Source organism: Eriocheir sinensis, chromosome 44 (assembly GCF_024679095.1).
Source record: "Eriocheir sinensis breed Jianghai 21 chromosome 44, ASM2467909v1, whole genome shotgun sequence".
NCBI lineage: Eukaryota > Metazoa > Arthropoda > Malacostraca > Decapoda > Varunidae > Eriocheir > Eriocheir sinensis.
The window spans coordinates 6,701,557-6,726,276 of record NC_066552.1 but is presented as its reverse complement, the minus strand read 5'-3'; the positions used below and the strand labels follow the sequence as shown (position 1 = coordinate 6,726,276).

At 44.2% G+C, this 24,720-nt stretch overlaps 1 protein-coding gene across 4 annotated transcripts; it reads right to left on the bottom strand.

Annotated features, from left to right (window-relative positions):
- Nucleotides 1-2,282: 2,282 nt before the first annotated feature.
- On the bottom strand, nt 2,283-23,707 carry LOC126980368 (putative inorganic phosphate cotransporter). Of its 4 annotated transcripts, none has more exons than XM_050830216.1 (13): nt 23,402-23,707; nt 22,193-22,259; nt 15,437-15,981; nt 12,281-12,381; nt 10,213-10,344; nt 9,609-9,764; nt 8,955-9,042; nt 7,415-7,571; nt 6,450-6,846; nt 4,970-5,102; nt 4,278-4,436; nt 3,374-3,459; nt 2,283-3,019 (listed from the first exon to the last, which is right to left on the bottom strand). In XM_050830216.1, the coding sequence occupies exons 3-13, from the start codon at nt 15,792-15,794 to the stop codon at nt 2,813-2,815; spliced, it is 1,974 nt and encodes a 657-aa protein (XP_050686173.1). In that variant the 5' UTR covers nt 15,795-15,981; nt 22,193-22,259; nt 23,402-23,707; the 3' UTR covers nt 2,283-2,812. The 4 variants fall into 4 exon arrangements, with proteins under 4 accessions (XP_050686173.1, XP_050686175.1, XP_050686172.1 ...); XM_050830218.1 differs by having other exon boundaries at nt 15,437-15,694; XM_050830215.1 differs by having other exon boundaries at nt 23,406-23,707.
- Nucleotides 23,708-24,720: the final 1,013 nt, after the last annotated feature.

Sequence of the window (24,720 nt, the reverse complement as noted above, 5' to 3'; positions counted from 1 at the left end):
TATACGCTGGTTTAGAGAGTGAAACAATAATTCCAAAACGAGAGTAATAACATTAAAAAAAACAGGTATACATTATTGCTTAATTACCTAAGAATAAACCGAGCCATCATACTTAACACTTACAACTATAGTAACATCGATTACTTTAACTACAAGTAATATGTCATAATACCAACTACTATGAATTTGGAACACAATCATAAATACAAAACATATCTACTTGAATATCTATAATAAGAATAGTTTCCAAACACAACCACGTGTAGACTTAAAGCAAATGGAGTGCCTCCTATTGTCCTTAAAAACTGTGCCTCCGTGCTGTCACCCTGCCTGGTCAAACTCTTTCGCCTCTGCCTGTCAACATCTACCTTTCCTTCTTGCTGGAAGTATGCCTTCATACAGCCTGTGCCTAAGAAGGGTGACCGCTCCAATCCCTCAAACTACCGTCCTATAGCTTTACTTTCTTGTCTATCTAAAGCTTTTGAATCAATCCTTAACCGGAAGATTCAAAAGCACCTTTCCACTTCTGACCTTCTATCTGATCGCCAGTATGGGTTCCGCAAGGGGCGTTCTACTGGTGATCTCCTAGCCTTCTTAACTGACTCTTGGTCATCCTCTCTTAGCCATTTCGGTGAAACTTTTGCTATTGCGCTGGACATATCGAAAGCTTTTGATAGGGTCTGGCACAAATCTTTGCTTTCCAAAGTACCCTCCTACGGTTTCTATCCTTCTCTCTGTACCTTTATCTCCAGTTTCCTTTCTGGCCGTTCTATTTCTGCCGTGGTAGACGGTCAGATTGTCAGTGATTGTCAGTGTTCTTCCCCTAAATCTATTAACAGTGGTGTCCCACAGGGTTCTGTCCTATCTCCCACTCTTTTTCTGTTGTTCATTGATGATCTTCTTTCCAAAACGAACTGTCCTATCCATTCCTACGCCGATGATTCCACTCTGCATTACTCAACTTTTTTTAATAGAAGACCCACCCTACAGGAACTTAACGACTCAAGGCTGGAGGCTGCAGAACGCTTAGCCTCAGACCTTACTATTATTTCCGATTGGGGCAAGAAGAACCTGGTGTCCTTCAACGCCTCAAAAACACAGTTTCTCCACCTATCCACTCGACACAATCTTCCAAACAACTATCCCCTATTCTTTGACAACACCCAGCTATCACCTTCCTCAACACTAAACATCCTCGGTCTATCCTTAACTCAAAATCTCAACTGGAAACGTCATATCTCATCTCTTACTAAATCAGCTTCCTCGAGGCTGGGCGTTCTGTACCGTCTCCGCCAGTTCTTCTCCCCTGCACAGTTGCTGTCCATATACAGGGGCCTTGTCCGCCCTCGTATGGAGTATGCATCTCATGTGTGGGGGGGCTCCACTCACACAGCTCTTCTGGACAGAGTGGAGGCTAAGGCTCTTCGTCTCATCAGCTCTCCTCCTCATACTGATAGTCTTCTACCTCTTAAATTTCGCCGCAATGTTGCCTCTCTTTCTATCTTCTATCGATATTTCCACGCTGACTGCTCTTCTGAACTTGCTAACTGCATGCCTCCCCCCCTCCCGCGGCCCCGCTGCACTCGACTTTCTACTCATGCTCATCCCTATACTGTCCAAACCCCTTATGCAAGAGTTAACCAGCATCTTCACTCTTTCATCCCTCACGCTGGTAAACTCTGGAACAATCTTCCTTCATCTGTATTTCCTCCTGCCTACGACTTGAACTCTTTCAAGAGGAGGGTATCAGGACACCTCTCCTCCCGTATTTGATCTTGCTTTCGGCCACCTCTTTTGTTTCTTTTCTAGGAGCAGCGAGTAGCGGGCTTTTTTTTATTATTGTTTTCTTTTTTTGTGTGCCCTTGAGCTGCCTCCTTTGTTGTAAAAAAAAAAAAATATTTAACAAGCATCCTCAGTGAGCTTCAATACCTTAAAGTTTCGGTTTTCATCTCCGATTGCAGTGGAGGACTTTCACAGCAATATTGTCGGGTTATGATTCAAGAGTTTACCTTTCAATAATTGCTATGCCCATTTTCACCTTTACTTTGTGCTTTCCCTTCTTCCTGTCTTATCTCCATCTCTAATATTAATATTTTCTTACCCTTTTACGCATTTCCCTTGTTTGTATCCTCCTCCCCATTCTTCACTTTTTTTTTTTTTTTTACAGCAAAGAAGACAGTTCAAGGGCATAAAAAAAGAAAACAATAATAAAAAAAAACGCTACTCACTGCTCCTAAAAAGAGTACAGAGGAGTGACCGAAAGAGAGGTCAGTTTCGGGAGGAGAGGTGTCCTGATACCCTCCTCTTGAAAGAGTTCAAGTCGTAGGCAGGAGGAAATACAGATGAAGGAAGATTGTTCCAGAGTTTGCCAGCGTGAGGGATGAAAGAGTGAAGATGCTGGTTAACTCTTGCGTAATGGATTTGGACAGTAAAGGGATGAGCTTGAGTAGAAAGTCGTGTGTGGTGAGGACCCGGGAGGGGGGAGGCATGCAGTTAGCAAGTTCAGAAGAGCAGTCAGAGTGAAAATATCGATAGAAGATAGAAAGAGAAATGGAGAGTGAATGTTAATGTAACTTGAGGAGATAAGGTGTTATTTATGTAAAGTGGAAACTGTATCTCTCTAATTCTAAATACTAATGTTATTTTTGTAACTGTGACTTTGATTAACCCTCCTCCAAGCACAAAGTGAGTGAAAGTCGGCCTATGGCTTGCCCAAGGTAGCATATTCTTGTCTATCACATACTGGGTTATTAACTGGCTACGTTACTTGTAGCAAATCCTACCTAACGTAATCCCAGCCTAGGTCATAACACTATAAACTTCCTTGTCTCCCTTCAAGAATTAACGCATCACCCTCTTCCTCCTCCTTTTCCGCCTCCTTCGCCCCTTCCTCCCGGCCGCCGCGGTGCAGATCCCAAGGCTGGATGGAGCTCGAGGCGAAGAAGAGATAGAAGACCTCGCACAGCGCGTACACGGGGACGCACACCAAGAACACCTTCCGCCACTGCTCAACTGTTTGCTGCGGGGCGTGGACGTGGAGGGGTTAGATGGGACACACACACACACACACACACACACACACACACACACACTGACCATGGCTTTATTTCAGCTTAATCCGGTAATTTATCACCCATATGGTTATCTTTTATTTGTTTTTTACTTATACTCTCTCTCTCTCTCTCTCTCTCTCTCTCTCTCTCTCTCTCTCTCTCTCTCTCTCTCTCTCTCTCTCTCTCTCTCTCTCTCTCTCTCTCTCTCTCTCTCTCTCTCTCTCTCTCTCTCTCTCTCTCTCTCTATATATATATATATATATATATATATATATATATATATATATATATATATCTTTCGATCTTTCTATCTATCTCACCTGGTTCTGGATGATGCTGGCCACCACTAGAGGAGCGATGAAGGAGATAAGGTTGGCGCAGGTGTTGCCCAGCCCACTCACCGTGCCTGTACACACACACACACACACACACACACACACACACACACACACACACACGTGGAATAGAAAAGGAACACATCAGTAAGTCAATAATATGAATCACGTCGTTTGGTAAGAGAGAAAAGAGAGAATTCTATAAATTATACAAAAATATAAATAATAAAATATATGTAATCAGTTGTCTTAAAATGGTGCAGATTAAGGTTTGTTATTTACGAGTGTTAATCTGAATGACCTGAAGATAATAATTAGTTTGGGTTATTTTCTTACATAATCTCTTTCTCCCTCTTCTTTGTTTCCTTTTTTATTATTATTCCAGAGAATAAAAGATAACTGATGTAATAGAAGCAATGGCGGTGAAATACGGGAGAGAGAGAGAGAGAGAGAGAGAGAGAGAGAGAGAGAGAGTAAATAAATGTAATGCTTATTAACACACGGCGAGGAAGTTTCTCTCTCTCTCTCTCTCTCTCTCTCATGGATAAATACTCTTACATACCAAAGCAAAACACGTCAGAGGAAAAAAAAAAAAAAGCTACACACACACACACACACACAGACACACACACAAACACATACACACATACATGTTATGCACGGTATCTTCCAATCACTCACGAATCACGTGACAATACGATTTTGTAACGTGCATTTCTCACGGCAGCCGCAGCCAGATACAGGCTGGCACGCCTCTCATGTTCGCGGCTTGTACATATCGTTCCAGTTGTGCTTTCAAGAAATACATAGTTTTGGACAAGAGCACGAACTTTTCATAACCACAACCTTACGATTACACACACACACACACACACACACACACACACACCTGCAAAGTTAGGCGACAGGTCCGCCTTGTTGGGAAAGAGGCTCACGGTGACGGCGCCGTTGAAGAAGAACCCGAGGCAGAGCAGCACCACGGCCAGGGTCCCGGGGATGCACCCAGTCTCAGCCACCGCCAGCATGGTCGCCGCGGGGCCAAGCATGGCTACAGAGAGATAGATCGATAGATAGATAGAGATAGACATAGTTATATAGTTATTTGTTTAGTTAGCTACATACACAGATAGGCAGATAGTTAGTTAGTTAGTCAGATGGATAGATAGATGGATAAATAGATATGGATAGATAGATAGATAGAGATAGATGAATAGCCTTATTAACCACAGGATTACATAATATCTATCACATTTAAAAAATCTCTCTCTCTCTCTCTCTCTCTCTCTCTCTCTCTCTCTCTCTCGCAGCTGCCACAACGAGGTATTAAATATGGTCACTAAAGTAAGGAATTTACCAAAATACATGATAATTCCAGTTAATTTTGTTCTCTCATTTACTAACTACCTTCCTCCCTCTCCCGCTCTCTCTCTCTCTCTCTCTCTCTCTCTCTCTCTCTCTCTCTCTCTCTCAGCTGCCACAAGGTTTTAAATATGGTCACTAAAGTAAGGAAATGACCAAAATACATGATAATTCCCCCTCCTTCTCCCTCTCTCTCTCTCTCTCTCTCTCTCTCTCTCTCACCCACGACGCTGAAGAGCCGCCGCACGGTCAGCATGGAGAGGTACCGTCGCCTCAGAAGCCAGTCGCCCAGCGTGGAGAACAGCACCCCGCCCATGTACCGCGCTAGGAAGGGCAGGGCGGAGAGGAGACCGTTCTGTGCAAGGATATAGGAAGAATACTCTCTTTTTATTCTTGGTTCTATGGAGGTAGTGAAGAGGCTTGAAGGAGATGTGGAGGGGGAGGAGAAGTAGTGAAGGTGATGGTTGAGAAGGAAGAGGTAGAAGTGAGGGTTAAAGAGGATGACGAAGAGAAGGAAGGCGAGGAAGAAGTAAAAGAGGTGACGGTTGAGGAGGAATTTCAGCACAGTAGACGGAGCAGCAGCAGGCATAGAGAAAGAAAAGAGACGTGATGATAATGAAGAAAGAATGGAGGAGGAGGAGGAAGAAAAACTTAACGTAATAGTTGAGAAGAAATGGAAAGTACAGCAGAAGAAGCGACAGGAGTAAAAAAAGACAATGCTGGTGATGATAGTGAAGAAAGGGAGAAGGATGAGGAGGAAGAAACGATGAAAGCAAGCGGAGGAGAAAAAACTACAGTATTTTACATGCACATAATTTGTAATATACCCACATTACTTACTTTACCTATTTAACACCTCTCCTCCCGAAATTGACCTCTCTTTCGGCCACCTCTTTTGATTCTTTTTATAGGAGCAGCGAGTAGCGGGCTTTTTTTATTATTGTTTCCTTTTTTTGTGCCCTTGAGCTGTCTCCTTTGTTGTAAAAAAAATATAAAAAAATAAAATAAAATAAAAAACACGACACCATCTCTCTCTTGCTTTCTATCTATATATCTATCCATCTATTTATCTATCTCTGAGGACGAGGAGGTTCGGGAATTGAAAGCGTTGTAATTGCAGCAGCAGATATAGCAGAGGAAGAAAAAAATGTTGTTGATAATAAAGAAAGAAGGAGGAGGCAGAAAAGTTGAAATAAGTGCAGGAAAATGAATGAAAACGAAAATTTATACATGCACATAATTTGTAATAGATCCTGGAGGCCATTACTAAATTTTTCCTCTTAACATATCAAAATACGAAACTCTCTCTCTCTCTCTCTCTCTCTCTCTCTCTCTCTCTCTCTCTCTCTCTCTCTCTCTCTCTCTCTCTCTCTCTCTCTCTCTCTCTCTCTCTCTCTCTCTCTCTCTCTCTCTCTCTCACACATACACACACACACACACACACACTCTCAAACTCACTCACTCAGTTTGTCTTCCTCTTCCTCTCCTTCTCCTTCTCCCACTTCCCTCCCTCTCTTCATTTCATTCCCTCTCTCCCCTTTCCCTCCCCCTCTCCCACCTTCCCTTCCTTTCTACCCCTCTTTCCCTCTGTCCCTCTTCCTCTTCCTTTATCTCCCTTTCTCCTTCTCCCTCTCCCTCACCTTCTCCTTTTTCCACTTCTACTACCACTATCACTCCCATTTCAACTACCTCTTCCTCTCACCTCGCTGATGTTGACGCCCAGCACGGTCTTCAGGTAGGTGGGCAGGTAAGAGAAGTACACACTGAAGCCGAAGGAGTTCCCCGCCTCGCACACCATAATGGCCCACATGGGAAGGGAGCCAGCCAGCGACCGCCACGGCACCGACGAGGGCGAGCACGATGGAGAAGATGAAGAAGGCGATGCAGATGAGGAGGAGGATGAAGGAGAGGAGGCACAGTACAAGGAGGATGATTTGTGGGATTTCTGGCTAATCTCCTCCTTTGATGGTACCGATGACAAGGGTGATGTATGTGAGGGCGAAGGTTCGGAAGGAGCTGAGACCGTGTGCAAGGGTGAGTCATCGTCATAATCCGGGCGAACCTCCTGGAGTATGAAGTTCAGTTCCTCTTGTGTGATCCTGGATGGAGTTAAAGGGAATTGAGTGGATAAGGACGAAGAGTCGAACCAAATGGATATACTTAAGCGGTTGTAGTTCTTAAGTGGTAAAATCTTAAGGAATGTTATGTTAAAGGGATTCAATTTAGGATGAGATTTAAGGGAATTGAATAGACAAGAATACGGAACCGATTCAAACAGATATATTTAGGTGATTCTAGTCTTTAAAAGTGGTCAAGTTTTTAAGGGATTTTATGTTAAAGGGAATCAATTTAGGATGAGATTTAAGGGAATTGAATGGATAAGAATACGGAACCGACTCAAACAGATATATTTAAGTGATTCTAGTTCTTAAGGGGTCTAGTTTTGAGGGATTTTAAGTTCAAGGGACGCAAGCACATATTTCTGAACGCATCGGCATCTCAATTCGCCTGTTGAAGAAGTTGTTGGGATTTTAATGGGTTGCTCTGTGATCCTATTGATAGTTTTAAACGATATCTGCATCTTGTACGGGATAAACACCCATCAAAACCCGGTTAGTCTTCTTGGGATAATCGTAATGTGAAACAGTTTAATAGATGGCCGTTTACCTTGGGTGTTCCTGGGGCCTTTCATACATGCAGGTGTAACACAGAAGGCACCAGAGGAGGGACAACACGCCCGTCACGTAGAAGGCCGCCTCCCACCCCAGAGCATCGATTATCACACCGCAGAAGGGCATGGTGAGGGTGATGCTGATGTTGTTGCCTGCCGAAGGGGTGATGAAGGGCTGATTAGGAAAGGTGAGGTATGATGGAGATGAAGGAGAAGAGAAAAAGTGATGCTGATGTGTAAGGGAGATTAAGAAAGAGAAGAAAAGGATGATGGTGGTGATGTTACCTGGCGAAGAAGTGAAGGAAGTATAATTAGGAAAGGTAAAGCATAAAGGTGTGAAAGAGATAAAGGAGGAGAGAAAAGGAGGTGATGGAGGAGTGAAAAAGAGAGGAAAGGACAGAAGGCAGCATGAAGAGAATGAATAATGAAAGCATGGAATAAGGGTGAATAAAAAGTTGTAGAAAATATGAAAGGAGAGGAGGCAGAATGAAGAGAATAAATAATGAAAACATGGAATAAGGGTGAATAAAAAGTTGTAGAAAATATGAAAGAGGAAAAAGGGCAGACACGAGAAAACATGAGAAGGAAGGAGAGAATAAAGAATTAATACAGAGGATAATAAAAGGGTAGAGGTGAATAAAAACTGGAAGACGAGGAGGAGTGAATAGAAAGGGTACTGAAAGGGTAGAAGGAGGGTGAATGAGAAAAAAACGAAGGGGAGATGAAGAAGAAGAGAAAGGGGGTGAAAAAGGGATAGTAGATAAGAGGAGGAAAATGTTGGGGCGTCGAAACAAAAAGGGAAAAAATGAGGAAGGAAGTACAGGGAGAAAAATAAAGTGTGGGTGCGTGGTGGTGGTGGCGGTATGATGGTGAGTGGGAGAAGATAAGTATGACAGTGAAATGGTGAAGAATGAAATGAGGAAAGGACGAGGTGGAGGAAGTGGTGAGATGAAAAAGAGATGAGATGAGATGAGAAGAGATGAGATGACAACAAGATGACAACGAGAAGGAAGAGGAAGAGGAGGAGGAAAAGCAGTAAGATAGACAGATACATACATACATACATACATAGATAAACAGAATGATAGAGAAATAAAAAGATAAATAGATAGACAGAACGGAAATGAATAAGAATGAAAAAATGTTGAAAATGTACAGAAAAAGTAATAAAAATGTTAGAGAGAGAGAGAGAGAGAGAGAGAGAGAGAGAGAGAGAGAGAGAGAGAGAGAGAGAGAGAGAGAGAGAGAGAGAGAGAGAGAGAGAGAGAGAGAGAGAGAGAGAGAGAGAGAGAGAATTAAAGATAACTATATATAAAGATGAAAAGTTACCAAATCAAAGCAAAAAGAATGAAAACTAGAGAAAAAAGCTAAAAAATAAAATAAAAATGAAGTACGAGAGAGAGAGAGAGAGAGAGAGAGAGAGAGAGAGAGAGAGAGAGAGAGAGAGAGAGAGGAGGAGGAGGAGCGGAGGAGATGGAGTGAGAGAATGATGACACTTGCACACACGCACGCACACACGCCCACGGTATCACTCACAGAAGAGAACGTAGGCGATAAACCTGGCCCGTTCGAAGCGCGGAATCCAGCGAACCATCAGCGGGAATATGCAGGGGAAGGCCGCGCCCTGGGGGAGATAGAGCAAACGGAGCACCTCGACGGAAAACAAATGAGGAGCGGAAGATAATATAATGTCACAGGAGAGAGACAGACTGCGTGGGAAGTGGAATTTGGTAGGAAGACTGCATGAACACACACACACACACACACACACACACACACACACACACACACACACACACACACACACACACACACGACAGGGATTAACTTCTTTCTCAATAGCTTACAGTTCGTCACATTTACTGAAAAAAAACAAAAAAACAGAATGGCATGCAAACACACCTTCCCACGCACTCTCCAAAGTAAACACCCTTTCCAAGCATTCTCAAACACCCTATTCACGCACTCTCCACCCTTTCCACGCATTCCCCTCCCTTCCTACCCACTCTTCTCATTTACCATTAACTCTACACCCAACTAACCATTCATTTCCACTCACTCTCCACCCTCTCCACGCAACTTAACTCCCCTTTCTACCCTTTACATTCATTCTCCACCCTTCTCACGGAACTAACACCCCCTTACACGCATTCCCCAAACACCGATAACAACACAACGCTCAAAATTCACCTGGAAGAACCCTTGCAGCATCCTGAGGGCGATAAGGGCGATGTAGTGGGTACGCGCGGCCAGTGGCGTGAGGAGGGCCCCCACGCCTCCCGACAACACCACCACGCCCAAGACAAGCTTCGTCCCGTACACCTCAGCGAGCCGCCCGCCGCCCACCTGGAGAGAGAGAGAGAGAGAGAGAGAGAGAGAGAGAGAGAGAGAGAGAGAGAGAGAGAGAGAGATAAGGGGTGCAATTATGAAAGCAAATAGATGGATCGACCGATACACACGCACGCACACACAGATCAATAGATTAACGTAACATATATCTTTATGTGAATGATATAACCCAAACCCTTTATATCTAGTATCATTTAACTTAATGGCAAAAGCATTACAGAAAAAAACACGTCAATAATATTTTTCTTTTCTTTTAGTAATTTCAAGTTAATAAATACAAGCAGAAACATTAAAAATAAAAAAAAGCCGTTTCTCTAATCTTGAAAGGGACACGAAGATAAAAAAAAACGGTTATGACAAAAAAAAAAAAAGGCAATGACGCAAGATATTAACCCAACCCCATTTTCTATTCTTGCCACGTGGAGACATTGGAGGGGGAACTAACCTGGCTAATCCAATAGGTGTTGAAGAAGGAGCCGAGCACGAGGCCTTGCACCCACTCGTCCCAATCCAGCAGGCCGTCGTCCTCCTCCTCCTCCTCCTCCTCCTCCTCCTCCTCTTCACCTTCCTTCCCTTCCTTGGATGTACGGAATGAAAAAAAAAATAAACGTAGATAGAAAACTCATGAGATACTATTGGGTTAGTTAAAAGCAGAAGAATGATGAAGTGAAAGAGAAAAGCAGGAAAGAAGAACAAAAAAATAAACATAGGGGAAGAACAGGACATAAACAGGAGGGAAGACGATGAAGTAAGAAGGAAAATCAGGGAAGAACAGCAAAAATAAATAAACGTAGGTAGAACACTTACGCCATAATCTTGGATAAATCAAAGGCAAAATGAAGAGGAAGGTAATGAGAGAGAAAATTAGAGGAGAGGAAAACAAAAAAAAATATACGTATGGAAAGAATATACTCATGACACAATATTAGGTTAGTCAAAGGAGAAAGGAGAGATGAGAAGTGAGAGAAAAGGAAAGATAAGGAAGGATTGGAGGAGATAAGGTGAGAGAGAAGCGAGGGAAGGCGAATCGATAGCAGATGTTTGGGAGAGTTTGGCTTTGCTTAACGAGGCATGTAACGCGATGAGGAAGCGGTCGATTAAAGAATGTTAGTGGTGGCTGTGGTGGTAGAAGCAGCAGTAATAATTTTTTTTATTGTTTGTTTGTTTTGAACCAGAGGAAGCAGTCAAGAAAAAAAACTATTAAAAAACCCTTCAGAGAACCCATATACCCAAAAAGTCAGTGTAAGACAATTTGAAAATACACACACACACACACACACACACACACACACATATATATATATATATATATATATATATATATATATATATATATATATATATATATATATATATATATATATATATATATATATATATATATATATATATATATATATATATATATATATATATATATATATATATATATATATATATATATATATATATATATATATATATATATATATATATATATATATAATATAGTATATATCAAGTCATAGGATTCCTCTCCTGAAAGAGTTCAAGTCATAGGAAGTTGGAAATACAGACGAAGGATAGTAGTTGTATTAGTATTAGTAGTAGCTGCAGTAATATCATGATTAGTATTATTAGTAGTAGTTGTCGTAATATCAGTAGTAGCCTATTAGAAACTCCACTAATTAAGTTTCTTTTAAATCTGTTTTCCGCCTAAAAAGTCTTCTTCTTACACTCTCTCTCCTTCTTTCCTTTTCTCTCCCTCTCCTTCCATTTAAATCTGCTCCTCCCCCTTCAGTAGCCTTTCAATTTTCCATACGTACACCTTCTCTAATTTATGTTACCTTTGCTTGATTCACTCGGCCCTTCCCCTTTCTCTCAGTCTCTCTTTTCCTCCTTTATCTCCAGTCCTCCCTTCTCCCCTATGAATGGCTTGTTATCTTTGTTCACGCCTTCATTCTTTGTTGTTCTTCTCCCTTCTCCTATTACCTCTCGTTTATTAGTGAGTTCTTTTGTTCGTCTGCCTACCTGTATTGTTAGTACCTGTTCGTCTAATTGTTTTTATTTGTCAAACTGCTCGCCTGTATTATTTGGCTTGTCTGTCTGTCTTCTGCTTGTATGTCTGCTTGTTTTTCTGTGATTTCTTGTATACTTATCTGTGTATGTCTGATTTCTGCGCACCTGCTTGTCTGGTTATGTTTGTCAATCTATTTATATCTCCTTTTCAGTCTATTATTTTGTTTCAGTTAATGTCTATATGATTCTGTTTACTTGTCTGTTCGTCTACGTAGTTCATTCTAACTGTCTTTTCCCTTCTTTTAATGTATCCTTTTGTCTGTCTCTCTAATCGTGTGACGTCACTGTGTCTGTCCATTTGTATATCTTCTTATATGTTTGTCCGCCTGTCTGTCTGTCTTGCTTTCTCTTACTTTCTTGTCAGTTTCCATTATATTAGTCTGCTTCAATCTTTCATACACTCTTTCTGCACGTCCAGCTAAGTCCCTCTTCCTTCTCCTTTTCTCCTCTCTCACCGTTCCCTCTTTGCCCGGGTCAGCCAGCAGCGCCGGTGACACCAATGGGTACTCTTTGCCTGCCGCCTCTCCCGGTGTGGTGGACAATGGCCCCTCATCGGCTGAAACAGTATTAAGAGACAGGATGACGAACAGCTGAACCCTTGCCAAGTCACGCCCTCACGCCTCCAAGAATTCCTCGTTCACCTTTTTTTCAGCAAGGGAGGCAGCTCAAGGGTGAAAAATAAAAACAACAACAAAAAAGCCCTCTAGACGCTGCTCCGATGAATGAACCTTGAAGCACCACCTGTAAAACAGTCTCAGTCTCAGTCTCAGTCTCTCTCTCTCTCTCTCTCTCTCTCTCTCTCTCTCTCTCTCTCTCTCTCTCTCTCTCTCTCTCTCTCTCTCTCTCTTGTATTTACACCGCTACATAATAAAGGAGTGCTACATAATCAATTAAGTTCACAGCGCACTACAGGCCAAAGGCAGCTTCTTTACAGCTGTTAAGGCCTGCCCTGTGTCCTTTCACCCACGTCGACCTGCCAATACACACTGGTGCGCACACTCCTTGAAGCTTTGCAGTCACGCCCTCAAGGTTCTGCTGCGAGGCAAGGAGCGTGTTCCACAAGCCGACGTAGGTGTTCAGGAACTGTCGCCCTGGGTGGAGCGGTCCTTCCTCGCCCAGAGGGAAAACCACATCCACACGTTGTTTACACACTGTGGGTTAGCTCCCCGATGTTGGTGTAGAGCCCCCTGAGGTTGGCCGACACAATTTTAAGTTCACTAAGCACTGCACTGTGGTCCCGGCGGCAAGTACCGGTAGGCGGCGCTATGGTGAGCTGGGTGCGTGGGTGGCAAGACTTGCAGGTAGGGCGGGTGGTAGCTGATAAGGGTTCGTCACTGGGGGCCCAATCAGCTGTTGCTGAACGCTGGAGTGGTGCTGCTGTGGGTTCCAGGCTACACTTCTGAGGACAATCAGTGTTTCCTGGCTGCTCTGCCTGAATGAGTTCTTGCTGCCTCCGGTCAGCAAGTCTCACACTGTAGGTAGAGGCGGTGTGCGAGCGCCTCTGGCAGTAATCACACCCGCTTTGTCGCTGAGGTTCCTGGCGTGTTGCCACATGTGGCTGATTTCCCGCAAGGCGCGAAGGATTCTGGGCGATCCTGAGCCTCTCTTCCTCCACTTGTTTCGGGGCCCGGGGGGTTGCCGTCTCGTCCCTTCCGGTGCAGGTGCTTGAAGTTGAGACGAGGAGCTGGATGGATTGGGGGGTGGGAGGGGAGTGGGTTGCTGTGGGAGAGCGGGTACAGTTGCAGAGGTAGGGGTAGGACTGTGGCCGGAGGGTGGTCTGGGAGGATACGGATGGTGGGAGGGTGGTGTGGGAGGATACGGATGGTGGGAGGGTGGTGTGGGAGGATACGGATGGTGGGAGGGTGGTGTGGGAGGATACGGATGGTGGGAGGGTGGTGTGGGAGGATACGGATGGTGGGAGGGTGGTGTGGGAGGATACGGATGGTGGGAGGGTGGTCTGGGAGGATACGGATGGTGGGAGGGTGGTGTGGGAGGATACGGATGGTGGGAGGGTGGTGTGGGAGGATACGGATGGTGGGAGGGTGGTGTGGGAGGATTGGTGTGGGAGGATACGGATGGTGGGAGGGTGGTGTGGGAGGATTTGGGTGGTGGGAGGATGGTGTGGGAGGATACGGATGGTGGGAGGGTGGTGTGGGAGGATTTGGGTGGTGGGAGGATGGTGTGGGAGGATACGGATGGTGGGAGGGTGGTGTGGGAGGATTTGGATGGTGGGAGAGTGGTGTGGGAGGATACGGATGGTAGGAGGGTGGTGTGGGAGGATTTGGATGGTGGGAGGATGGTGTGGGAGGATACGGATGGTAGGAGGGTGGTGTGGGAGGATTTGGATGGTGGGAGGATGGTGTGGGAGGATACGGATGGTGGGAGGGTGGTGTGGGAGGATTTGGATGGTGGGAGAGTGGTGTGGGAGGATACGGATGGTAGGAGGGTGGTGTGGGAGGATTTGGGTGGTGGGAGGGTGGTGTGGGAGGATACGGATGGTAGGAGGGTGGTGTGGGAGGATTTGGGTGGTGGGAGGGTGGTGTGAAAGAATTTGGGTGGTGGGAGGGTGGTGTGAAAGAATTTGGGAGGTGGGAGGGTGGTGTGGAAGGATCTGGGAGGTAGGAGGCTGGTGGGGGAGGATCTGGGTGGCGGGAGACTGGTAGGGGAGGATCTGGGTGGCGGGAGACTGGTAGGGGAGGATCTGGGTGGCGGGAGACTGGTAGGGGAGGATCTGGGTGGCGGGAGACTGGTAGGGGAGGAGCTGTTGGGGGGAGGCTGGTGTGAAAGGTTCTGGGTCAAGGAGACGGGAGGGATATAGGGTACTCCAGGCTTAGACCCCTTTAATCCATCTACGCAGACCTGTGACGTAGATAGTTATCCAGTAGGGGGAAGAGGGTAGGTTTACAAGGATCCGTTTTAGGTCACTGATCTGGCCGGAGAACCCGTGTTCTATTTACCACCGAGATCTGGATTCTCATGATCTGGGTGATCCTGATCCTGATCTGCCTGATCCAGAGGCCGAGGTGGGTTGTAGCAGACGACACCCGCGTCCAGCTCTCACGCGGTTACACTCAGCATCTCCTCCGACTTTATTTCGAGTATACAACCCAAGAGCGCCTCCCATAATGAGTGAGGAGCATATAATAAGATAAGATGATGTTGCAGAAATGGTTTTGTAGGCAGTAAAGATGTAAAATAGAAGTATTACACAACGGAATTGTGGGAGATATACAGGCCACACCGACGTGAGCAAGCGCTCAATAGCATCGATCTCTGGGTACTGCCAGGACCTCACACACCACACACCCCATCCCCCTTGCTCAAGTGGGGACAGTAACCACTCTTAGTCAACGGAAAGAATCCGGCTTGAGCGGGGCTCGAACCGCCGCCTGTTTAGCCGTGAAGCCTTGCAGCGCGGAGCTCTAACCGTCACTAAATATCAACGGAAATCACGAAAAAAAAAACAGCGCGCGTGCGTGACCCCACCCGACGTCTCTCTCTCTCTCTCTCTCTCTCTCTCTCTCTCTCTCTCTCTCTCTCTCTCTTAGTGACCTTCCATGAAGACGTACTTATCCATCTCCATTGACACATTTATCTACACTCTGCCTTACACTGAATGCCTGTGGTTATGATGGCTATGGTGCTGGTGGCGGGGACGGCGGTGGTGGTGGTGGCGATGGTCATGTTGGTGGTGGTGGTGGTGGTGGTGGTGTGGCACTGTCCGCTGAGGCTGGTGTGGTTGGCCCCGCTGGTGTTGGGTTGACGGACCATGGCCACGATAGCGACGGAGAGGTTGACGCGGACCATGAGAGCGTTGATGAGCCCAAGCATGATGAGGAGAGCCAGGGAGCCGCGTGCTGGGAGCCATTCTGTGTGTGTGTGTGTGTGTGTGTGTGAGAGAGAGAGAGAGAGAGAGAGAGAGAGAGAGAGAGAGAGAGAGAGAGAGGAGAAGGAGGAGGAGGAATACATAGGAATACATAGGAAGAACAGACACCAGAACACCTATCGGTCTATGACGAGGGTGTCTGTTTACTACCGCTACTACTAGTAATCTACGTGTGGTAGGACAGGACAGAATAGATGAAGGCTCCTCCCCACCCAACTCTCCCTCCGGCAACATGCCGGCAGGAAATAGTTAGAAGAGAACACCATGTACCTTTAAGGAAGAAAGGGCCATGGAAATTTTACAGTAAAGAGAGAAATAAGAGGAAATTACTACCCTTAACTAACACTACTGGTAACCTAAGCTGTGGGGGAAAATGACTTCATTACATAAGAACATAAGAACACAGAAACACAATGAGACTGGAAGAGGCCGAGTGGCCTACACAGGGCAGCCTCAGGATCCCCCCTAATACTCACGATGGGTGAGGTGTAGTTTCAGGGGCATAGGTGGAGGCTTGATCCTCGTTTTACCGGCGGTACTAGGCACGGCACCAGTAACCTGTCACCTTACTGCACCCACACCTCACTCCACCTGTCATGCGGACATTAACTGTTGCCTTACTCTATTGTTAACTTACGCCACTTGCAATCTAGGTTGTGGGGGAGAATAATATGGATTTAGGTTGACGTCTTGCTGCAATCTGTCTGAAAACATGCGAGGAAGGGTCAGTATAATCTTATATCCCTGAAGTACTTATCCAATGAAGACTTGAAGCTATTGATACTCTACGCGCTAACTACTGACGGTGGGAGTCTATTCCAGTGATCGACGACTCTATTATTGAAAAAACTTCTGCGCACCAATGTGTTACATCGGTTTCTCTTTAACTTCATACCGTTGCTGCGTGTTCTTGTGTTGGTGTCTCTCTGAAATAGACTATCTGGTTTAATGTTGTCGAATCTATTAAGGGTTTTGAGCACTTCAATTAAGTCCCCTCTTATCCTTCGCTTTTTTAGGGAAAACATATCTAAACGCTTTAAACGCTCGTCATATGGCAAGTTTCGGAGCGCTGGAATTTGTTTGGTTGCTCGTCGCTGTATCCTTTCTAGCAAAACTTGATCTTTGATATAGTTCGGTGACCAGAACTGAACGGCGTATTCTAGGTGTGGTCTTACAAATGCTAAATATAATCTCTTCATAAGTTCGGGTGATTTATAATCAAAGTTTCTTGATATTAATCCTAACATCATATTGGCTTTTTTACTCGCTGCAGAACATTGATCACTCATTTTAAGAGTGTTACTGATAATGACACCAAGATCTTTTTCTTGTTTTACTTCGCTAGCTCATGTCCTTGAATCTGATATTTAAAGTTAGGATTTTTTTCACCTATGTGCATTACTTTACATTTATCTACGTTAAAACTCATTTGCCATTTTTCGCTCCAGTCGGCAAGTATTATTAAGTCTGATTGAATAGTCTCGCAACTTTGACTGTTCATTACCGTACCTCCTAATTTGGTGTCGTCGGAGAATTTGGCTACTTTTGATAGAATATCAGTTTCTAAGTCGTTCACGTAAATTATGAATAGTGTTGGCCCCAGGACCGAACCTTGGGGCACGCCACTGGTGACGGGTTGCCAATCCGATGCTTCACCATTAAGAGCTACACGTTGTTCTCTGTTGGTGAGCCAGTCATGAATCCACGCACATAGATGGTCGTTAATACCGTGGGAACGCAGCTTAGAAATAAGCCTAACGTGAGGAACTTTATCAAACGCTTTCTGAAAATCTAGATAAATTACGTCATATGGGCTTCGGGCGTCCCAACATGTATAAACATCGTTGAAAAAAGCTAATAGGTTGGTAAGGGAAGACCGATTACTACGAAATCCATGCTGACTATCAGTTATCAATTCATTTGATTCAAGGAAAATGATCATTTTATCCCTGATTATTTTTTCGAATAGTTTAATTAGGACAGACGTAAGGCTGATAGGACGATAATTACTGGCTTGTTTTTTATCTCCTTTTTTAAAGATCGGGGTAATATTGACCTTTTTCCACTCGAGAGGCACACTGGCCTGTGAAGAAGGAGGAAGAGAGAGAGTCGGAGCCGGAGTGTGGCTCTTAGTTGGCGTGCTGCCTGGGCCTCTCCTCCTGGCTCTATTTTGTGAGTCAAAGTGATGTCATCGGCGAACGCTTTGGCACTAGGAACAAGATGGAGGAGGTCATTTATGTATATGTTCCATAGAAGTGGCCCGATGACGCTGCCTTGTGGCACGCCGGCGTGGATCCGTTGTGGGGAGGACTTGTGCCCATTCAGGACCACTTGAAGGTGGCGTTCCTCTAAGTAATTTTCCATCAGGCACAGAAGCTTTCCCTCCAATCCGGCTGCTCTCATTTTTTCTAATAGGGCGGTGTGCCACACTCGGTCAAATGCGCCCTCAATGTCTAGTGCCAGAGCACTCTCTCTCTCTCTCTCTCTCTCTCTCTCTCTCTCTCTCTCTCTCTCTCTCTCTCTCTCTCTTTCTCTCCTTTTCTTTTTCTTCCTCTCCTTTTCTCCTCTCTTCCTCTCCTTCTCTCTTTTCTCTTCCTCTCCTTTTCTCCTCCCTTTCTCTCTCTCCTTTTCTCCTCCCTTTCTCTCTCTCCTTTTCCCCTCTCTTTCTCTCTCTCTTCCTCTCCTTCTCTCTTTTCTCTTCCTCTCCTTTTCTCCTCTCTTTCTCTCTCTCCTTTTCTCCTCTCTCTTCCTCTCCTTTTCTCTTTTCTCTTCCTCTCCTTTTCTCCTCTCTTTCTCTCTCTCCTTTTCTCCTCTCTTTCTCCTTTTCTCTTCTCTTTCTCCTTTTCTCTTCTCTCTTCCTCTCCTTTTCTCCTCTTTTTCTCTCTCTCCTTTTCTTCTCTTCCTCTCCTTTTCTCTTCTCTCTTCCTCTCCTTTTCTCTTTTCTCTTCCTCTCCTTTTCTCCTCTCTTTCTCTCTCTCCTTTTCTCCTCTCTTTCTCTCTCTCCTTTTCTCCTCTCTTTCTCCTTTTCTCTTCTCTTTCTCCTTTTCTCTTCTCTCTTCCTCTCCTTTTCTCCTCTCTTTCTCTCTCTCCTTTTCTTCTCTTCCTCTCCTTTTCTCCTCTCTTTCTCCTTTTCTCTTCTCTCTTCCTCTCCTTTTCTCTTTTCTCTTCCTCTCCTTTCCTCCTCTCTTTCTCTCTCTCTCCTTTCATCCTCTCTTTCTCTCTCTCTCTCCTTTCCACCTCTCTCTCGCTTCAACCTTGGACAAGGCCGAACCACATTCCAATCTTACCCAAAGCGGGTCATTGACTTTCCGGTCCTTCGCAAATACATTACTCACCTCTTCGTACCTTACTTCCGGTCACAACAACACTTATACTTCCGGTCAATCACCTCATTCGGACCCTAACACATCCCAAACGTTCGTACTGTATGTCCGCCCGTTTTCGCAACCTCTTCGTACCCAAACAACACAGTCATTCGTACTGTATTTCCGGTACAACTGGTTCGCAACCTCTTCGTACCCAAACAACACTTTCATCCGGCCATTCGTACCCGATTTCCGCCGTAAACACAACCACCCGGTAAAACGAGAATGCCATATCGATACCACCTTGTCACTTCCGCTTTCATCCAGTCATTCGTACCGCATTTCCGGTAATAACTGGTTCACGACCTCTACGTACCCGATTTCCGGTCTAACATACCCTACGAACACTCATTCATACCCGATTTCCCGTCTAACATACCCTACGTCCGGTTATTCGTTCCCGATTTCCATTCCCGATTTCCGCTGTAAACAACCCCGTAAAACGACATTGCCGTTAAGTCGACCATTTTTCCCACAACCAAAAATGGTCAATGTATGGCAATCTGTCCCCTACTCATAAGAACATAAGAACATAGGAGTCTGCAAGAGGCCGGTAGGCCTGTACGAGGCAGCTCCTCTGAGCCTAAGCTCCCGTGTAGCTCACGTGTATCTAACCCCACCTAATATCGCTGTCCATGAATTTATCTAATCTATTTTTGAATGTGATAATTGTATTGGCACTCACCACATGACTGCTAAGCTTATTCCACTCATCCACCACCCTGTTTGAAAACCAATTTTTGCCTATGTCCCTGTTGAATCTGAATTAATCCAGTTTAAACCCATTACTTCGTGTTAAGTGTTTTCAAGTGTTTTCAAGTGTTTAATCATCTTTATATGGATCAACAAATTATAGTAACAGACGCATTAAATAGTTTTGGGAATGTGTGTGTGTGTGTGTGTGTGTGTGTGTGTGTGTGTGTGTGTGTGTGTGTGTGTTTATGAGTATCTGGTTATTTCGCCCACATGCCATTACGCGACATTAATAAGGAGTCAGTTCGCCCACACTATGGCGTCATTTTGCCCTCATTATGGAGGAATTTCGCCCAAAGTTACTGGTGATTAATTTACCTCCCACTTGTTTACTGCGTGTTTTAATTGGGAAAATAACATCTAAATTAACATCTGTCTACATAAGGCTAGTATCTGAATAATAGTTACGAAGGATCCAGCGAAAAATAATAGGAATTTGCAGGGTAGAATATCCGTTCTGTGGGATGAGTATGTGAGGGGCGAGAGGTTATCATATCAACTGCTGAAAGCTTGCATTCATCTCAATGGCCGCATGTGCAGCTAAATCTTGCATGAACATATTTTTTAGTAAAGGTTATTTAAGTAAGTTGTAAAGGTTACTTTATATTTATATTCGGCACATGGATTTAATACACTTGGATAGCTTTTTTTTTTTTTTTAATTCTTTATTTACCACTCGATATAAGCACCCACAAGCCCTCTACTGCTGTGCCAATACAGTACCGGTACCAGACTGCTCGGTACCGATACCGATACTGACCATGGTCGCTCATGGTCGATGTCCCTCATTTCTTTCTCACACGAGTGACAGGCTGAGACAGCGTGCTTAAGATATCTCTGTGATATGGATATTCTCTCTCTCTCTCTCTCTCTCTCTCTCTCTCTCTCTCTCTCTCTCTCTCTCTCTCTCTCTCTCTCTCTCTCTCTCCCCTGTATGAAGTGAATATTTATTTTTTCGAAAAAAATAGCATATATATAGTTATTATGGATGGACTCAAAGTCTAATAACAATAACAGTATATATTACCTTAAACCTTTAAAAAAGAATCGGACATGAAGAATTATCTAATATATAAATTAATGAAATAATGGAGGCGAGAGGGAGAATGAAAACAACAACGCGCGCAGGACAAAATGGCGGGCAGACCGTTTGACTCAGCACAGCAAGGCTTAACTTGTTCCCACACTCCGTCTCACAAAGCTCCAGCAAGCGGCATTGGCGGTAAACTGGTACCGTTTAGTGTTCTGGTACCTTAACGGAACCGCAGTACCGATTTTTAATGAGTCTACTCGGCACTCGGTTCCGGTACCGAGTGCTGAGTGGAATCGATTTTATTCGGCACTCGGTACCGGTACCGAGTGCCGAGTAGACTCATTACAAATCGGTACTGCGGTTTCATTAAGGTCCCGGAACACTAAACGGTACCGCCAGTACCGCTTTACCGAACTTTATGAGAGAGAGAGAGAGAGAGAGAGAGAGAGAGAGAGAGAGAGAGAGAGAAGTATCGTGTGGATATATTTTTTCAAGTGTTTTCAAGTGTTAATCATGTTTAAATGGAACCACAAATTATAGTAACAGACGCATTAAATAGTTTTGGGAATGTGTGTGTGTGTATGTGTGTGTGTGTGTGTGTGTGTGTGTGTGTGTGTGTGTGTGTGTGTTTATGAGTATCTGGTTATTTCGCCCACATGCCATTACGCGACATTAATAAGGAGTCAGTTCGCCCACACTATGGCGTCATTTTGCCCTCATTATGGAGGAATTTCGCCCAAAGTTACTGGTGATTAATTTACCTCCCACTTGTTTACCGCGTGTTTTAATTGGGAAAATAACATCTAAATTAACATCTGTCTCCATAAGGCTAGTATCTGAATAATAGTTACGAAGGATCCAGCGAAAAATAATAGGAATTTGCAGGGTAGAATATTCGTTCTGTGGGATGAGTATGTGAGGGGCGAGAGGTTATCATATCAACTGCTGAAAGCTTGCATTCATCTCAATGGCCGCATGTGCAGCTAAATCTTGCGTGAATATATTTTTTTTTGTACATATTTTTTAGTAAATAAGTAAGTTTTAAAGGTTATTCTATATATATATTTGGCACATGGATTTAACAAACTTAGATAGCTTTTTTTATAAATTCTTTATTTACCACTCGATAAAAAGCCCCCACAAGCCCTCTACTGCTGCACTGCCCTGGTGGTGGCCTCTCGAACTACACACCACTTACTTGGTATATTATACTCCAACAATGTGGATGTGACATGGAGCGTGTGGGTGAACTGACTCTGGAATGTGGACAAAAAGTCTTGTGGGCGAATTGACGTGTAGGCGAAAAGACCATAAACCTATTTATGCTTACCCAGGCGCAGGCAGCTGAAGAAGGTCAGGCTCTTCCCCATCTTGAGGCTCTTTTGTAACTCCTGTAACTAGGATGAAAGGGCGCGGCCTGTTATTATTATCATCATTACTACCATTATTTTCATTATCATTTTCACTATCATCACTACTATCATTATAACCATCACCGTTATTATACTTAGCTATCCCTTCTTTCTACAAAATGAAATTGGAAACAGCGTTGAACTCGAAAATTAAAATAAAAAGACAAATATCCAAGTCAAGAAAGAATAAACGAATAAAGGCCATATCAGTTCGAAAATGATAGCATGACAAAGACATGACGTGAAAGATTATCAGATCATCAAACACACGTCAGACAAACACGCACCGCCGGCAGCTATCACCCTTAATCGTCTATCCCATGCAAACAAGATCAACAAACACACGCACACCATACGCCAACACGACCCCTGGAATGCCTGTATCTTGGACCCGCACCAACACATACCTACGAGAGCAACACAGCAACACATCAACACCACCTACCTGGTCCTACCACATCCTCCGCAGAACTTTTTTTTTCTAGGTGCTGCCTGTAGCGCCGGTAGGCTCTCTTGAGGGGCCTCTTGGACGGCCCTAACCTTTTAGTGGCGCAGGCGAATTTTATTTATAGTGGCTGCCGTGATGTATGACTCTTGCTTGACCCATGCTGCCCCCCGATGTTCTACTTGAAACGAGGTCGCTGAAGTTACTGTTGATTAAAGATCTGGGCAGCATGTGGGTAATCTTTTGCCACTCGGCGATGGTTTAAAAAATCAGCGTGCTTTTGTGGGACTCAACGTAGGTCCACGGGCTCCACGCTGGCCCAAGCTGACCACTCGGCCACCGCCTTCCCTTAACTGAACTGAAGAAATAACAACCGAATCTACCATCTTATTACTTAATGGAAGGAAAAGCAAAACTAATGGGAAAAGATGAACAAGGACAAGAACAACAGCAGCAAGATCGGGAAAAGAAGGATAACTATTAATTGATATCATTAACTATTACTTTCAACCTCAAGTTTCGTCAAGGTATCAAAGTCTCGGAACTGTATTAATTGGTATATTCAAACCCTGTAGTCTAAATCACAGCACTTTATAATCCTTCTACACACATTTCTAGGCCTTGTGGATACTTTATTAACATATCTAACGCCGACGCAGGACACAGTGATACACAACTTCACCTACGGAAGACGGGCGAGGCACGCACGTGTGGCAGCCAAAGCAGCGACGAGCAGAGCGACACCGAAGACCCTCACATTCAACGTCAGGGCGGGAACTGGCAAGGCGCGGCGCGGAGCCGAGAAGAGAAAAAACGGCGCTAATCCCTTTACAACAACACTAGTACGTACTACGAGAGACCCGCTATGCTCCTCCAACACGAGAGCGGGAGATACTGAAAGATAACGGAAAGGTACAAAGCCATTCCCTTGATAAATGTGAACGATTTCGAAGATTCACCCGCGCAGGATCGACGCTTATCAGGTTTGAGGTTGTGGTAGAGTGTGAGCCTCCTGACAACAGGTAGGGCAACCGGTGGCCAACGGGGAAGAATATTAATAAATCCAGCCCCCCGGGCGGCATGGCGAGGCGCAGGCCAAGAACGACGGTGCTTGAGCTAAATCTGGCATCCTGATCACCAGAGCCGAGTTTGGGGGCGCCGAACCATACCCTTTTAGATGGCCAAGGCTGACTCCTCGCCCTGACAACGGTAAAGGAGGTCTGGCGAAGATACTGGACATCCTCAGCCATCCACTTGATACATGTGAAGAATCTTTTTTTTTTATAACTAAATGAGAATAGAATAAATGTCACACTTATAATATTCCTAAAAATTAGTTTCGGTGTGATGTTACCGTCTCGTCTGCAGCCTGTACTGCACGCGCATCGGTCATGATGGGGGAAAATGTGACTTCACATTGCGCCGGATTTTAAGCTATCAGTCGCTCATAAAGTCTTTTTGATACTCAAAGGATAAAAACTACTCTTTATTGTTGTATATTTGTGGACATGGTTGCATTATCTCTAAGTAGCACGCTAGAAAGGGATGGGCAAAGATACTGGGAGTGCTCAGCTCTTCAAATGGCTGGACCCTTTACAAGAAGTATATGAAGAAACACACACACACACACACACACACACACACACACACACACACTATATATATATATATATATATATACATATATATATATATAAATATATATATATATATATATATATATATATATATATATATATATATATATATACATATATATATATATATATATATATATATATATATATATATATATATATATATATATATATATATATATATATATATATATATATAGATATATATATATATATATATATATATATATATATATATATATATCTATATATATATAAGGCATCGTCCCTTCGGATTGGAAAAAGGCTAACGTGACACCGATTTTTAAGAAAGGAGACAAAAAAATACCATGTAACTACCGACCCATTAGTCTAACTTCAATTG